The sequence below is a fragment of the Ciconia boyciana genome, chromosome 1 (assembly GCF_034638445.1).
Source record: "Ciconia boyciana chromosome 1, ASM3463844v1, whole genome shotgun sequence".
In the NCBI taxonomy this organism is placed as follows: domain Eukaryota; kingdom Metazoa; phylum Chordata; class Aves; order Ciconiiformes; family Ciconiidae; genus Ciconia; species Ciconia boyciana.
The window spans coordinates 77,781,775-77,797,807 of NC_132934.1; the positions used below are offsets into that span (position 1 = coordinate 77,781,775).

The window sequence follows — 16,033 nt, forward strand, 5'->3', positions numbered from 1 at the left end:
GAAATAATAACAGAAATTAAATCAGGCGTGTTGTACCTGACTGGGGAGGAGGAAAGAAGAGAGCAGTTTGAGGTTTCACACCAGTTACAAGGATAAAATTAAACAAAACCAGGCTAATTGGATCTTAAGTGGGGCTAAACTGAACCCCTCTTGGGCTCGGCTCAGTTGCTGAAGCACAGTTACCTTCTGCAGTTTGAGATGCCCTCTGATGCTGGAGACAGCCCCATGGGGCTGGATGGTCTTAACACAGGACCTATAGGTGGGAATAGCTAACTTGCACCTGTGTTCGGGCAACTGAACCAGGATCAGCCCTTTTTAGTCACTCACTGACATATGTATGTGTGTTCTTAAAACCCACAGTTTTCTATTAATGGAACTAGGAATTTTTGTATTTTTTTAGCATGGGAGAACATCCTTAAATAACGGTAGTCTCAGTCTCTTCTGTTAATCAAATATCTAAGCAGCAATTTCAGGGACTTACAGATAGCCATCAGTTCTGGAAAAAAGTCTAGCAAGCATTTTTTATGTTGCTATTTCAAACATATTCAATTCCAAATGTGTTTATTTTGTGTAATTTGTACTCTACTATAAATCTTAGAAGCTAAAAGGGAAACAATACAGAATATCCAATGTGAAACCTTCCCAATGCTTTTTACTCAAAATCTTCAAAATATCTCCTGAAAAGCTCCAAATGCAAAGAAACACTTTCTCAAAAACCCCATGTATTAAAGTGTTCTACACTGGGAACCTTTCAGATTCATCACAATGGTTCACACATTCACTAGAAATAATAAGAAAAACAAGATTACGTTCCTCTACCCTTTCCTATTCCAAAGACTTTCTTTGAGAGATATATATATGTGTGTGTGCATGTGTCTGTACACCCATAACTTGCTCTCTTTTTTTTGTTTTATTAGTCTTTGTTGACTTATCTTTATATGTTACTTGAGAGAAAGAAAGATACCGAATCAGCTCAGGTGATGAGGACAGGGCTTTTCAGTGTACCGATGAAAACTAATTCAGGAATGAGACAGTGAAATATTTATCTAATGATTCTTCAGAGGAGGTAAGTGTTTAGTTGCTGATATAATCCCAGAAAGCAGGCTCTGATGATCATATGATCCTTTAATTATCACAAGAGTTCAGCAGTCAAACTATTATCTTTTAACTTCCTCACCATGATCTAAGTACCTCACAATGTTGAAACGGAATTTTTCTAGAACTGGGAAATCTAACCAGAGGTTTTACTTGCAATTTACTGTTTATTGTATAAATATATATATACTGTCCTTAAAAATATAAACCTCACAGCTAACACTGGGAATATTTCTCTGCAGTTAAGAAGCCAAAGCTTATTGGTAAAGTAGCTTCTCTTCTAAACTGTGTTGAAGGATGCAGAAGAACAGTTTTAACAGAGAAAGGTGCAGTGTCCAGACACAGTTGGCATCTGCTTACATTTCAGTGGCCAGGGCACATTAGCCTCTCTTTGACAATACATATATGGCACTGCAAGTAGCGGAAAAAGATGCACTGAGAAATGGAATGAGTTTTTTGAATAATGAAGGCTAACGTATTAAAAGTAATACATTTGGAAAATGACAATTGAGGAAATTCAATAGCACATCTTGTAAACCTTTTTACTAAAGTTAAGAGTATGTCATTGATAAAATGTGTAAAATTAAAATAATTTCCTTAAATGAATTGCTTTTGAAGACATCTTAGGAAGCATTATTTTGACAATGTTAATTGTTGTCTTTTTCTTTTTTGATAAATGGATTATGCAAAATTAATTCCCTCACTATGTAGATTTAATCCACAACACAGGACCACTGTCAGAATTTTAAAGTATTTTGAGTTTTCTAATGAATAGATACAAAAAAGCCATACTCAATTAATTTATTAGTTTGAAATTTGAAATTATAAATCATTCACTGTCTTTATCTACAGTTTCCTGCATTTGACCAAATCCTACTGAATGCCTGGAGAAAATCATTATAGGATATTTTTGAAGACAAAGTTTTATCATAATATTCCAAAATGTTGAATAACTCTTCTTCAGTTAGGTCAATGCTGTACTCATGAAGAACCTACAAAAGACAGAGACAACTTCAAAATTTATTTCAGTGCTTTGGGTGAGCAAGAAGTAAAATCATTAGTTCATCTTGCTAAAATTTCTTCACAAAATAACTTGATGATTCAGCTCCACTCTGTCTTAGGTTTCTCAGAACATTAGAAAATCAAGCCTTTATTATCTCTTACTCTTCCCATGCCAATACTGGCTCCCTGGGATGAATATCTGAAAACCTGTATACGCAGGGGTTTTGTCCACTAGCCCAACTAGCATTTGCCTGAGGGAGCATTGGGAAATGGGTAGCATCTGTGTGCATAGAAGCTAATTTACTACTATCTGGAGATGAGATGAAGAGGTGGAATATCTTCTTTTCTATCCTCCTTGGATGATCTGCAGCCTTTGCATCCAGAGAAACAGAAGGAATAATCCAGTCCCTCAAACTGTGCAAACCCCTATGTATATAATAATGCCCATGATGCATTCAGTGCTTTAAATTTCCATGGGACAAATGCTCAGCCTGTAAGCATGCCTTCCTAACACTTCAGTGGGAACCCAGCTTGAACAGGATGCATCTGGTTCACCTGATGCTAAAAGCCAGGTTAGATACCTGCATCTTTCAAATATTTCACCCAGTGTATTTTTTCAGCACTTCAACAGTTTTAAACGTTCTCAATGCCCTAACATGAAAGAAAACAATGCATTAATTTCTGAGGATTACTTCTGGTTTTAGATGCACTTGGGAATTTAAACCCTGAAAGTGACCAGCAACACAGTGTGTCCTTGTGTGCTATGCCAGTTGTCATTAGTCTTCTGACAAACTCAGATTAGTCTGCCCCTTTCCCTCTTAACAGCTCAGCATCAGAAATCGCTAATGACCCCTTGCAGATAGTACAACCATAAATAGTAGTGTTACTGAAGTTAGTAGAGAGCTAATTTCCCTGTTTCAGTAAATTAAGTTACCTAGGAGATAAAGGGATCTGTACCTCCACAAATCACTTGATATCTTGTCAACCAGCAGATTAACACCTTTGTAGTAGGATTTGGAATCGGGGATTGCTTCTTGATCTAGATCCAAGAGGAGTAGTTTTTTGGTTGTGGGTTTGTTGTTGGTTTGTTTTTGTTTCTTTTTTCTTAGCTTATATCATGTTAGGAAGCTTGACTTGAAAGTTGTTGACATTGCTTTAACTATAACTGGTAATCATCACGTGTCCTAGAGGAACATGACAAATTAAAATCAAATGCAAGGAGCCTGATCTTTACTCCTCCCCTGAGCCTGGTCTGCTGAGGCAGTGCCCAAGCAGTCAGAAAGCTGCAGTGATAGACAGGGAGCCTCAGCCATGAAGCTGATACAGCCACATTGATACATCTTGCTCCTCAGCCTTCGCAGAGGAGCAGGCAGGGACTTAAGTTTCAGCTATGTGGCAGTGCCAGAACATATCACATTCCCACCAGTCCTAAATAAGTAAAGATTTAAAAGAGCACTTCTGTGACTGGTATAATCAACCAAACTTATAGTCTACCAGGCAACAAGCTGGCTTCCTGAAGATTCAGGGGGAGGGGAGTGTCAGAAGCACACCTTTATTGTTGCTTATTGCAGCCAAGCATTTGCTTGCTGCGATTGAGCATCCCATCCACTAGTTGATCAGTTCTTTGAGGCAGTAGCGATACCAAGGGGTGTCCTAATGCATGCAGCATTAAATGGGTTTAGGGTCCTACACTATTTTTTTTCATGTCGTTGATTAGCAAATATTCAGAATTACTCCAGAACAGATAGTGATTATTATTCCTAGTTAAAACAATATCAGAGATTTTGAAACCAGTAAAGCTAAGTAAAAATCGGACTCCTCATGGATCTAGATGAAGAATCTCTGATATCTGGAATACACAGGTGTGTATTTGAGGAGATACAAGGTACTAAAATATTTGCAGAGGATACGGATCCCTTGCCGAGTATAAAACTATGCTGCACACAGAAGAGCAGAGAGAGAAACCAGAAACAGAGACTCTCAAGTGGGGATTGCTTGAGCCCCTTCCACACTTAGAAGGGACCACACCAGTTGGAGGGTCACAGGATCCTGCAGCTGTAACAGAGCCTGGAGGGATACCTACCAGAAGGTACACTTCTATTCCCTTCCCACATGTTTGTGAAAGATACGCATTTAAACTTTGTATAGGGACTAAGGGTTTTCTCTGTTTTATCTATTCAGGAGCCTGCTAAGACCTCAGACCTCAAGGAAGGGTAATGACATGTGGAGAAAAAGATTACCGTGAGTAATGGTCAGAGCTGAAGTCATAAAGAGGGGCCAGGATGAGTTTGTGTTCTGGTTCAGTACCACTTTTCAGAAAATTTTCAGTCAGGAAGCTCAGATTAGACTACTGTAATTTTCTGACTCTTAATTGCTAAATGCAATTTACTTGTCTGTAATCTGCAATATGTAACAGTCCAGTATGACTTTCATCATAGGGTTTAAAAGTTTGCTTCATTGGTCTCCAGCAGTGCAAGATCTGGGGCTGAATTCTCAGCATTGTGCTGAAGAATGATGTGGTTTGTGGTCCAGGACTCATCTAACAAAGTTGGATGAGAGACTTGCATTTACTAACATCATCACGAGCACAACGGGGCACAACTACAATGCAGAATGGAGAGGTGTTGGACTGTAATGCTGCCTTAATCTGCTTCTGGCTGCTGAATACTTGTTTACAAATTATTGCAAGATACCGTTTACACAAGATTATTTTAACCTATAACACTTTGATATTCTTGGGAAGTGTAGATGGTGTATTTACTTAATCACTATCAAAGCCCTAACTTTTATTATTTGAAACTGATTCTGAAATCAGTCTAACTTCTGCTCAGATCTCAGTGTTTTCACATGTATTATGCTTGTCCTTGTTTCAACTCGCTCTTTCAGTCATTTTTAATTCTCTGCAGTGTTCACTTTTCGGAGTGAAATTTTTGCTTTAAAGTGACTGAATGCATAAGCCAACTGTGGGAGTGGTACAATATTTAAGAAAAAACAAAACCCTACTGTACACTTTTCCCCTATGAAATACCCCATAACCAGCTGTTGAACCTTTCTGCAGTTCCACAGCTGAACCATAGGGTTAATTTTCCTTGGGGCATGTTGTGGCCTGTTGTTTTAGCCTGGCTAAACTTGTTACATTGGTGTACCCTGAACACATGTGAACTGCAGAACTATTCATTAAGGCAAAATTAATTCCACTTGTACAAAGCTTTAACACTGGAGTGATGAGTAACGGACTTCGGGGAAAAGTCAGCAAGCCCCCTTCCACCTGCAGGGTCTGGATCTGCTCTACTGTTTTCTTAAAATACAGCTCCATCTCTGCTTCACCCTACACTTTCCAGGTATTTATTATTGTAATTGGGTGAGTCAATAGTGCCCCATTTGTGCCAGTTGCACATGCTACTGGAGTCTCTACAAGCATCTCCTTGTGAAGGAAATGCACAGTTGGCTTTATACATCTACTATGTGGACACAGAGGCTGTGCTGCGCCTACATGGGTTGTAAGAGGCCTGGGGGGCAGCTGCACCTTCTTTCTGTGCTCTTGGGGTATTCCTCCTTCAGACTATGTAGCTGAGGAATGAGTGGGTACATGAATAATGCCGTTTCCAACCCAAAGTACTGAGTATCCTTGTGGGCTGAAGGGAGGGAAAGGGCACTTTATGATGACTTCAACCTGGGTTATTTTCATAGCTCAGAGCCTGGATGCTTCCATGAAGCCGTAGGCCATTGATTCTCTTAGGCTTTTGAGAAAGAGAAGGAATTGTGCCTGCCATCAAAAAAAAAAAGGTTTTATTTGTTTTTTTAATTATTATTCCTTTTGATGTATATCTCTACACTTACTAGGTAGAATGGGCTGAGCAATCTATGAGGAAATTTCACTTTGAATATTGCATTATATAAAGGTGCTTAGGTCTCATGGACTGAGACCTTCATTATTTTTTCTGAATAGAATAAATAAAATAAAAATTGAGACAGCTACATAGGCACTTAAAAATTACTGCTTTATCCACTCCAGAATACTGGGATGGAATTTTACAGCACCAAATTTGTGTATAAAAGAAACCTTATGTAAGATAATGAAGTTCTTTGATGCAAAACTTAATAGTTTTACCTTACTCTCCCTACTGGTAGTGAATACTTGATAATTCCTAATGATACTTTCTTCATACCTTGGTAGCAATCTGTTCGTTCCACATCTGAAAACAGTTCGGTAATGTAATTTCTCTATAAAATGCTGCTACTAACCATATCTAAACTAATTAGGCACAGTCAGAAACAGCCTAAAAATGTAGCAGGCTCGCTGAATGAGCAGATTTGGAATTTGGCACTGTTCCTACTACATAACTTGATTGGGATGCTATTACTGATGCCTTCCTTTCTGGGCCACGAGAGCCAGATTTCTGTGTCTCTTCTGATCTCTTCTGCCCTAGAGCACTACTGCGGGCAGAGGGGAACAGCCTGTGTGTACTTGCTTGGGACTCTTTTGCCTCTTCATCACAGCTTGGGAAGCAGATATGTGTGGCAGAGAGAGCTGCAAGGGTGCAATGTGTGCTGACCAGTCCTGGCTACTAGATGTTTTTAGTGACCATTAACAACAGCGCAAGTGAGAGCTTCCTCTGGGCTTTTCTTACAGTGCTGGGTGTGGAGCAGAGGCACAGCTTGCTGACAAGGTCACTAGTGGGGGCCATCCTAAGACACATCCCATGCACTTTAAATTTCTAGCTTGATTTTTATTTAGTTCAACAAAAGCTCTTAAACTGTCAGCTTCCCTGTTTTCTATTTGGAATTATTATCCAAATTTTAGCAAATGTTGCCAATTTATCATATAACCTGGATACACAGAGCATGATCTCAATGAGTTAAATTCTCCAGCTGAAGGAGTTACCAAATGAATACTAGGCAATTAATATCATGGGATTAAATAAGAGAATGCTGGAAAGTCCCTGCACAAAGTGACTATAGAAACAGGCCATGAAATATCCTGTCAGTACAGCAGAAACTGAAAAAAAAAAAATTTGTCATTTTGATTTTTATAAGCTTTGTACCTACCGGCTTTTGTGGCTTCTGTATAATTACCCTCTGTAGTGGTGAGCTTTCCTGTGGTTTTAACAACAAGATACAACTCTGAAGGAAGTCATAGTATGCAAATCTTCCATTTTTCTTTAAATCATATTTTGTTGTTATTTGGTTAATTTCCCCTTCACTTAAATCCAAATTGAACTTCTCTGTATATCTGAAATGCAAAGAAAGAATATTAATTTTGTCATTCTTAAAAATAGCCAATTGCTGTCCTGTGTTCACAGGTTTTAGCAGAGATATGTTGACAGGTCATCAGTTGCAGTGACTGCTGCATAAGTGTGTTATGCAGTTCTTGCTATATGTAGGTATATGTAATTGCCTATACTTACAGGGTGGCAGTTCACATTTTACAGGGTTTCGGGGGACTGATAACATGTCATTTTGATTTTAAGTGCACAAGAAGTACCCCTTGACATTAACTGAGATAAAAGATCTGATAAGCTAACATGTTCTTATAGCCAGGACTTTACATTCGATTATATGGGTGCACACAGTCTTATCACACATGCAAATGTCCTAACAAAGGCACAGAAAATCTTCTCTCTAGAAGAGAACACAACAGAAGAGCAGCATAGCCCAGCTCTCCTAAGAGTAAAATCCAGGGTCCTTTCAAATCAGCAGGCTGCTGTCAAGACCAGTGCAACCAGAAGCACACACAAGGAAAAGACTGGTGAATCTATTTATTCAAATATCCCCAGGTACGGAAAGGGTAGTGTATTGGGAAAGTGATGAGAAACTTGTGTACGTGCCATAAGCAAGCACAAGCAAAGCCACACGCTCCTTTTCCAAGGAGCAGCTAATTCTGAACAGGGATCTGAAAGTTGTGCACCCAAAGCTCTGTAAGCTATTCTGCTCTGCAATAGCAGGGTGGTAGCTGGAGCAATCATGCAGTGGATGCCACTTACTAAAGGCCAGATGTTGCTGTGGCTGGGACACCAGAAAGAGAAGAGAACGCATCTGAGAATGAATAAAGCACTTTTCAGATGGCGACAAACCTAGGAAGTGTGACACTGGGATTTCTCCTAGCTTGCTGACATCCTTCTCCTGGCACACTTTCAGTATGCCTCTCCAGGAATGCTGGATATTCTTTCTTATCTTATTTTCTATTGTTTTGCAGTTAAGGATAGGTGCAGAACAAGTTGTTGTTGTCTGAGGACGACAGGATACTGGTATCTAAAGGCAAGAGATAATGGTAATTTTTTTCCTATTGAGTTCTACTGGTTGTGTAGACAAACCACCAGATGACAAATCCAGTTTCTGGTCTTCCAAACTTGATGTTGATGTACCATTTGCGCCACTTCTACATCTGTTTTGAATTGTGTCTGCATAACTGTAGGTAAAAATGTGAGAAAACTCCTAGTGTCAAAATGACACTATTCATTTAATGGGCCTTGACCACTTTTTCTTTATTTGGCTTAATTTGTAAATAATTTATAGTTTTTTCCAAACTGTTTCTTATTAAAAGACAGATACCATGTTCAAAAAAAGCCATGTAGTGCCATCTTAGAACAAACAAACCAACCAGTGCTAAGTCACTGAATTATGAAATAACATCGCTTTGATTTGTTACTGGGAGAACTCCTGGTCCTATGCAGAGCCACAGAAGGAAAATGTGAGAGGATTCCAATGCTCAGTGTCTCTTTGATTGCTGCCTCAGCAGTACTGTGGGTGAGCTGGAAGCAAAGCCTCAGCCTACCACTCTACGATAACGTGCACAAATGGTATTTATGCTTCTAGATCCAATGTATCATCTCATATTTAGTGAGACTTCCCAGTGCTCACTTGAGGGTCTCACGGGTGCAGGAACTTTCATCCTGATTGGTGTTCAGGCTGGCTGGGGTCTTTCCAACAGCCATAAGTTTGGGGAGACTTAAGTTCCCTTCCTATTGTCTTATAATGGCCAATCTGCATTCACAGACAGTAAAGAGGAATTTTCCATTGCTTTCTCTGGGAACTGGATCCAAGCATGAAGGATGCATGTAGCTAATTGTCTGGGCTTTTCAAGAAAGAACCTATAGTTAATGCAATAATTGAGCCAGCAATGGGCCAATGTTTAGATATACCAGCCCTGACAAGTTGTTTGCATCTTTAATTTGCTCAATCTGTTATTTCTTTTTCAGTAGCTAAACATCTCCATGTAGAAGTAGTAAAAAATCCAAGCATGTTCCAGGCACTGAATAATTCTAAATATTTCATTTTTCTGTTGTGGGTTTGGTTGTAGCCAAAGAATGTGGAATAGGTAGGTGCAGCTCCACAAGGGGAATATTTAATTTTTCTGCCTGTAATGATTTTCCCACCTTTCTGTGAATTCTAGCACTAGGATAAGAGGCCAGCATGGTGGTGGACAGGACCAAAGTGCATTACTGACATGAAGTATAGGTATGGATGCAAAAATGAAGCAAAACTACTGCATTCCTAGTCCACTTCTCTTACCTCTCTCAGGTCACAGGCCTTCATGGCAAGTCTATCAGTTAGACTATCAGGCATTAACTGCTGTAATTTGGCATCCCCCAGAAAGCAGGCAAGACCACCAGAATGTTTTTGGACAGGCCAGCAAACACCTATTAGAAAACTGCAACTGCCAATCCTGCCTAGCTTTGTCAGATGACCACAGATAAGCTGACTATATTTTTTTATGCTGCTTTTGCAGCTTTTGGGACTTTGTAAATTGGGCTGTTTAGTTTGTCCTCAGAAATCTGATTGTGCGTAAACACAGAAATTTTATTTGCAGTACAGCTCTGATGGATATGTATACAGTAACAGCAGGGAATGCTATTGGTATAAATCAACATATATCCTTTGACTTTAGTGGAGTTACTGTCTGGCCAAATTTTTGTCGTTGTAACACAGTTTTGCAAATTACCTCATTTGCTTATTGACAAGTGGTTGTGCCTGATTTCATGGGCAATCAATAGGAATACCTTCACTGAGTTACACAGGTGTTATTTTCAGCCTATGCACAGAAACAAAAATCCAGAAAATTCATAAAACATTCACACTTATGCTCTTTTGCCCTACTAGAGAAGATGATGTCTTGGGATGTTCAGGCTGAGAAGACAGACGTGGCTCCTGCACGGCACAGGTAGCTGGCTTGGTAGAAGTTGCAGAACTAGTTGCACTGGGAGTGCTTGATGGTGTCGTTACAAGTTCTGAGCTGAACTTCTTCAAAAAGTCCTGATACTTCAACTGTCCACCAGCGCTGACATCCACTGTGTTCCAAAGATTTTAAAACTAATGAAGAAGCAAAAGATGACTTTTGTACATGCTAGTTTTACAACAGAATCCCCTTATGTACTAAGGATGTGACAAAACATATCAAAAAGAAAGGGAGATGATGCCTTGGAATAGAAGGAATCCTAGGGCCCATCTTATTAAAACAAAAAATCACAGCTTCTCCACAGAAGCCTGCGCAAGGCTGGGAAAACAAAAAAGGATTTCTGCAGGACATTTTTTAATTGAATTGGGCCCTTAGTGTGCTGTTTAAACTACTAAACCCTGTGATTAGACACAGTGATTGAGCTGCAGTCTAGAAGAATAATGCTTTAACATGAGATGTAAATCAAATACATGGTGCACTTGTATCCTGGCTAAGTACCATTGAGGTGAATTTCTCATGCTATCAGGTGCGCCTAAGTTATACCACCATCTCAGGAGGCCATTAAGGTTCCTCAGTTATTGTATTTGCATCAACAAATTATTTCACCCTGAGGGCAAAAATGAATCGGCACAAAAGAACATCGCAGGAAATCTCTACAGCTTTTAGAACCACATATAGTTATGACGTATGACCAGGAACTGTACCTCTACAATACAGCCAGCATACAGAAGACATGGAGGCAGCTGCTGTTACCCTTGCTTCTGCTGCATGTGGAGGTCTGTGTGGCTGCTTGGCTACCCCAACACAGGGCAGGTAGCCCACTCTCTGGGCTATGTATGGAATCGTAAGGACAAGGCTGGGCTGATTTCCCGCTGAACAGCACTTTATTCAGTAAGTAGCTGCACTGAATTAAATGGGACTACTCATGATATAAGCTACTAATCAAAGCAAGGATTATCACAGCCTGCCCTTAAATGAGCTGCACTCATTTTGCAAGTGTTTCAAGAGTCATCAGTATGCCTTTTTAAGGTCTTCATTATTGATTTTTAATATAAATCTAATTGGGAACCTCAGATTGCTTTTGATTTGATCTTTTTCGGCAGAGGCTTAAACCCTAAAGGAAACTAGTCACCTCTTTGATGCATGTGCCAAGTTGCAGTCAAACTTCAAAGGGCAAGGGATACATTTTGAATTTCCTTTCAACTTTCCCCCATTGGCCTGGCTGCTACCACATTATGAATTATAAACAATTCTATTTTGCGCTTATGATTATACTTCACACTTCATACGAGGATCTCAAAGTGTATTACAAACTTCAATTAAATAGAACAATACCCTGATGAGCTGGGTTAGCTATAGTTAGAAACTATTTCAACACCCAACGAAGTTTAGCCATTTGGGGGATTGCAGATTGTTCAAACAAGTCAAGGGAGTTCAAGCAGAGAGGAGAAAAGCGCCTGTGATAAAAAGGGGGATGTCAGTTGGCAAGATATTAATCAACACCTTGCTTGCAGTGTGTTTACCATCCTTAGCCTCTTATGGAAAAGGTCACAGCATCAGAAATTCAGAAGACCAAGAACCCAAACTTCAGGAAGAAATTCTTCATCCACTACTCAATACAGATTCCAGCTGAGCCTTGCTAATAGCAAACAGTAAGTGGCCATCATCCAGAAAAGGATAAAAGAAGACATTTTCTGTGAAGTCATCCAGACTATGACTATTAGTAACACTTCTGCAACAACTCTGAGCAGTGACAACAGCCTGAACAACAGGGGTTTGGATTAGCAGTGGCAAACCCTGTATCCAGATTGGAAGGCTCTCCTGGGGCATCTTCATATAGATATACGTAGGCATATCTTTGAGAGGCCTGTCAAAATCAAAATATCTCTGGAGATGCAGGGCTTGAGTCTCACTCGCACAGAGGCTGCTGCTTATATAAATGAGGTTCCTCAGGCCTGCTTCTCATTGCTATTATGGATGACAGTTTCTATCAAGATTTTTTTTTTCTTCACTTGTCTGAGGTTCTTTTAAGTATAAAATAGCTCCTGTGTCCCTTCACTACTTCTTGAGTGTAAAGTAGACAGGATCTAGTCTGGAAGACTCTTCAGCTGGAGATGCTTGCCTTACTGCTTCCAAAAAAAGAAAAAACCAAGAGATTTTTCACAGCTCAGGAAGGTGTGTGTTCTCCTGCCTCGGCCAGGGCTCAGCTGTGAGCTCACCCTGGCGCTTTTGCTCAGCAGCTCACAGGGATGAGGAAAGAGTATCACCACATTTTCACTTTTGCTTTCACCTGGTGTTGAGGCTCCAGGTTCAGATCTGGCACTTACACTTGGTACCTCACCAGAAGTGTGGCTACTAGGAATAGAGCACGCAGGCCATTTGGGGTTTTTTCTGCTGTTTTCAAGGGGGAAGTGAAAAGTATTTTGACTTTTTTTTTTCAGTGCTTTCATCTGCAACTCTACACATGCATAGCAGCACCTGATAACATGGCAGACTGTGCAATATCTTTGCTGTAATTACAAGCAGGCCCCATTCCTGTCTGCAATTTATAGTAAAAAATGTTGGTGGGAAGTACAGGGCCAAGAAATCAGAGGATATGTCTGAATGAGCAAAGTACTAATATCATTTTCTGTAGTGCAGACATGCATATGAGTTTGGAGGCTCTGTGTCTTGTCTTTCAGTTTGCTGCCAAATGGCATTGATGCAATCGTGAGCATGAAGGTTAGAATGCTGTTAAGTAAAATCTGAAATCTTTTAGTCAAGATTGCCTCTGTTTTATTATTCACCTAGTATTTGGACTAGGAAAAATCACGTTGAACCAGCATTAGCAAAGATAAAAGATGGCTCTTTTCATTTTGAGTTCAGCAGAAGCAGAATCTTATGAAAGACTGGCCTCTCTGGTTCCCCTGAGATTAGCACTGGGCTAATCAGATGGTTTGTACCGCCAGATTCATGCCATGACTTCAGTCACTCAAGCTAAATTCAAGGTTACATAAACTCTGCTGACACTAATCTGGGGGAATCTTTAACCCAGAAAAGTAGCTGAGAGGTGGCCGGGAAATGTTAATGCTTGCCCCTTTCTTTGTCCAAGGAAGGCAGGACAAAATAGCTGCTGAGAAAAAAGAATTTGCATTAGCTCCCCATGGAAGTACTTTTTATTCCATGCTGAGGAGGCTTTTTCCCCCATCAACTGAAAGTGGATTAACTTAAAACTGAAAAAAGAAAATTTTAAAATAGCAAATATATAGATAAAGAGCTAGTGAAAGAGAACTACTGTGCTTTAAATTCACACCTTTGCTATTAGCAATAGCATCTCCGTGACTTTGCTTTAGAAAGCCTGCGATTATTATAGTTCATAACCATCCTCAGAGATAAGGAGAAAAATAATCTCCTACAAATGCAGCAACAAATGTTCATGGAATGATAGTCTTAAAACATTTTCATTTCATCCAAATTTTTAAACTACTTGCCTATACACAACAGTATGCAAATGCATGTCTAGCCAAAGCCAATTTACCCAGTTGTACACTTAAATTAACAAGACAAAACAATATAGTTTTCTTACTGGTTCTTCAGTCAGACGCTGAAAATGTCGGTTACATATATCCCAGAATGCCTCTTTTGATACTGTATTATCTTTTGAAGAGTCAATATCTTTAAACTCTTCTGCAATTGTGTTAAAACCAGCAGTCACTACTTCTTGTATCTCTGAGAGGATGCCTCTCTCTGACAGCTCCCAAGAAGACTTAGGCGGAATGACTTTTTGCCCTTCCTCAGTCTAGACAAAAAACATACACAGAGAATCAGTAATGGATCCACTGAATAAATTATAAATCGCAGTGTGGCATTCAGCCAGTCAAAGAGGGAAACGTCCATGGAGAAGGCAGCCTTCGAGATCCCGCAGGCAGTAAAACCTGCTTCCAGGAATTCTGGCTTGCACCACAAAAGAGAAAAGGGGCTATGCAAGTAGTTAAGGGAAAAATAGACTCTCTATAAATGGGATCCAACTGGTGACAGGCCAACAAAAGCACAGGACTCCTAGACTGACCTAAACTTTTACAAAGGGCTAAAAAATTGGGGGATCTTACAAAGAGGGCTATTCTGTTAATGCAGAAAAAAGGGAAGTGAGTGCTAACTAGCCCAAATATCCCAAACGTATTCTTCTCATCTGAATAGTCTTTAGCATGCAGTGGAAATCCCTTTGATTGAAAAGGCACTTCAGTCCTGAGATGAAAGAGAGGGCAATTATTTCCCTTTCCTTTCTAAGTTCCAGGTATATTTACGGCGGTACTTTTTAATCTGGTCATCCACAGTAGGGATACTGCAGCTAAATGATGCAGTTGAAGGCTGCAAAGGTACAGAATGTGTGAGGGGAAAGCAGAGAAGGCATCAGGTACGAGTGTGTTAATGCTAGTACAAGGTGTGCACAACCTCTTTTGTCAGCGTGTTGCTTTCAAATCCAACACCGGTGTACAGCTTTTAAAATCTACCACTGGAGCTTATTGCTAACTAAACCCCCATTATGCATTCTGCAGGGTGGAAATCCACACTTTGGGTAAATACAGTAGAAGGTCATATGGCAAGCAGAAATAAAAAGGACAAAATACAATTGGTTGGGACAAACTGCAGAGGTAAGCACTGCTAGGCTTTGGTATGGACATACCTGAGAATACCAAAAGTCTAACTGTGCATGCAAAAGGCTACATTTCAGAAAGTTAAATATCAATGAAATCTATTCAACATTTAGATTCTACCTCCAGAATTAGTAGTTAACGTCAGTTTTTAGAATGAAACCAAGTTTTACGTATAAAAGTAGTCTCAGAAATGGCACAATGTAGAATAATAATAATAATTAAAAAGCAGTATCAGAATTTTGAAGAAGAAACTACTTATTTTCAGGAATGGAAGCCGACTTTCCACCCACTGCACTGTCTAAACTAAATATGTAAAATATCTTATAAGCAAAGTTTTCACAAACACAAGTGGCAGCCAGTTTTACTATAGCTGTGTTAAGAGGTCCTGGTAAAAGCAACAACAACAAAAAGCTGGTTTTGGTTCAAAGACACTTCTTTACAGCATGTTAAATGTTACTATTGTATTTTATATTCCTATGTTTAAGCATATATGCTTTGCCACCTTCTTGCTCCATGCAATATGAAATACCAAAAAAGAAACAGATGGCTTTTGGTCCTGCACTCCTGTTTCCTTGTCACGTCTCACATGATCGTTATAACTGGATGGAAAAGAAAATATGTTTCTTACAGAACTGCAAGAAACCTGCCTCCTCATCAGAAAAGACTCCACTATCTTCAGATGCAAAATACACTTTTCAATATTAATTTTGCTTTACATAAAACATACGTGTGGGACAGACGTTGAGGCTGCGTTATTACTAAGAGAAGAAATACGAGAAATGTAATCGTGCATGCAGACGCGGAAGCCGGTTCGTGCTGCAGTCAGGAAGTGAAGATTACCGGGCATGGTCCAGCACAGGGCACACCTTCTGCCTGCCTGAGATTAGTGCAACTAAAAAACACTGCACTGCTGCTTTTAATTATTCTAATGAATCCAAAGACTTAGAAAAAGTATTACTGCCCTGCAACCTTTTAAAGAAACATTTTGTCAGTATAAGCTTTCCTAATATATTTAATTTCAAGGGCTTTTTCTCTATTTCATAAGACCTAATGCACTTCGATCTTAAAATGCTTAGAGAGCCAATTAAAAAAAGAAATCACTTGCTCTTCTTGCTAACTACAGATT

General features: G+C 39.6%; 1 protein-coding gene across 1 annotated transcript in view; it reads right to left on the reverse strand.

The window, feature by feature from the left end:
- Positions 1–1,936: 1,936 nt before the first annotated feature.
- Positions 1,937–16,033, reverse strand: part of EFCAB6 (EF-hand calcium binding domain 6) — a 113,843-nt gene continuing 99,746 nt past the window's right edge. The window contains 6 exon segments of the mRNA XM_072884312.1: positions 1,937–2,087; positions 4,487–4,636; positions 7,147–7,330; positions 8,168–8,349; positions 10,195–10,392; positions 13,839–14,051. Of these exon segments, the coding sequence (XP_072740413.1) occupies positions 1,938–2,087; positions 4,487–4,636; positions 7,147–7,330; positions 8,168–8,349; positions 10,195–10,392; positions 13,839–14,051 (1,077 nt within the window). The 3' untranslated portion in view covers position 1,937.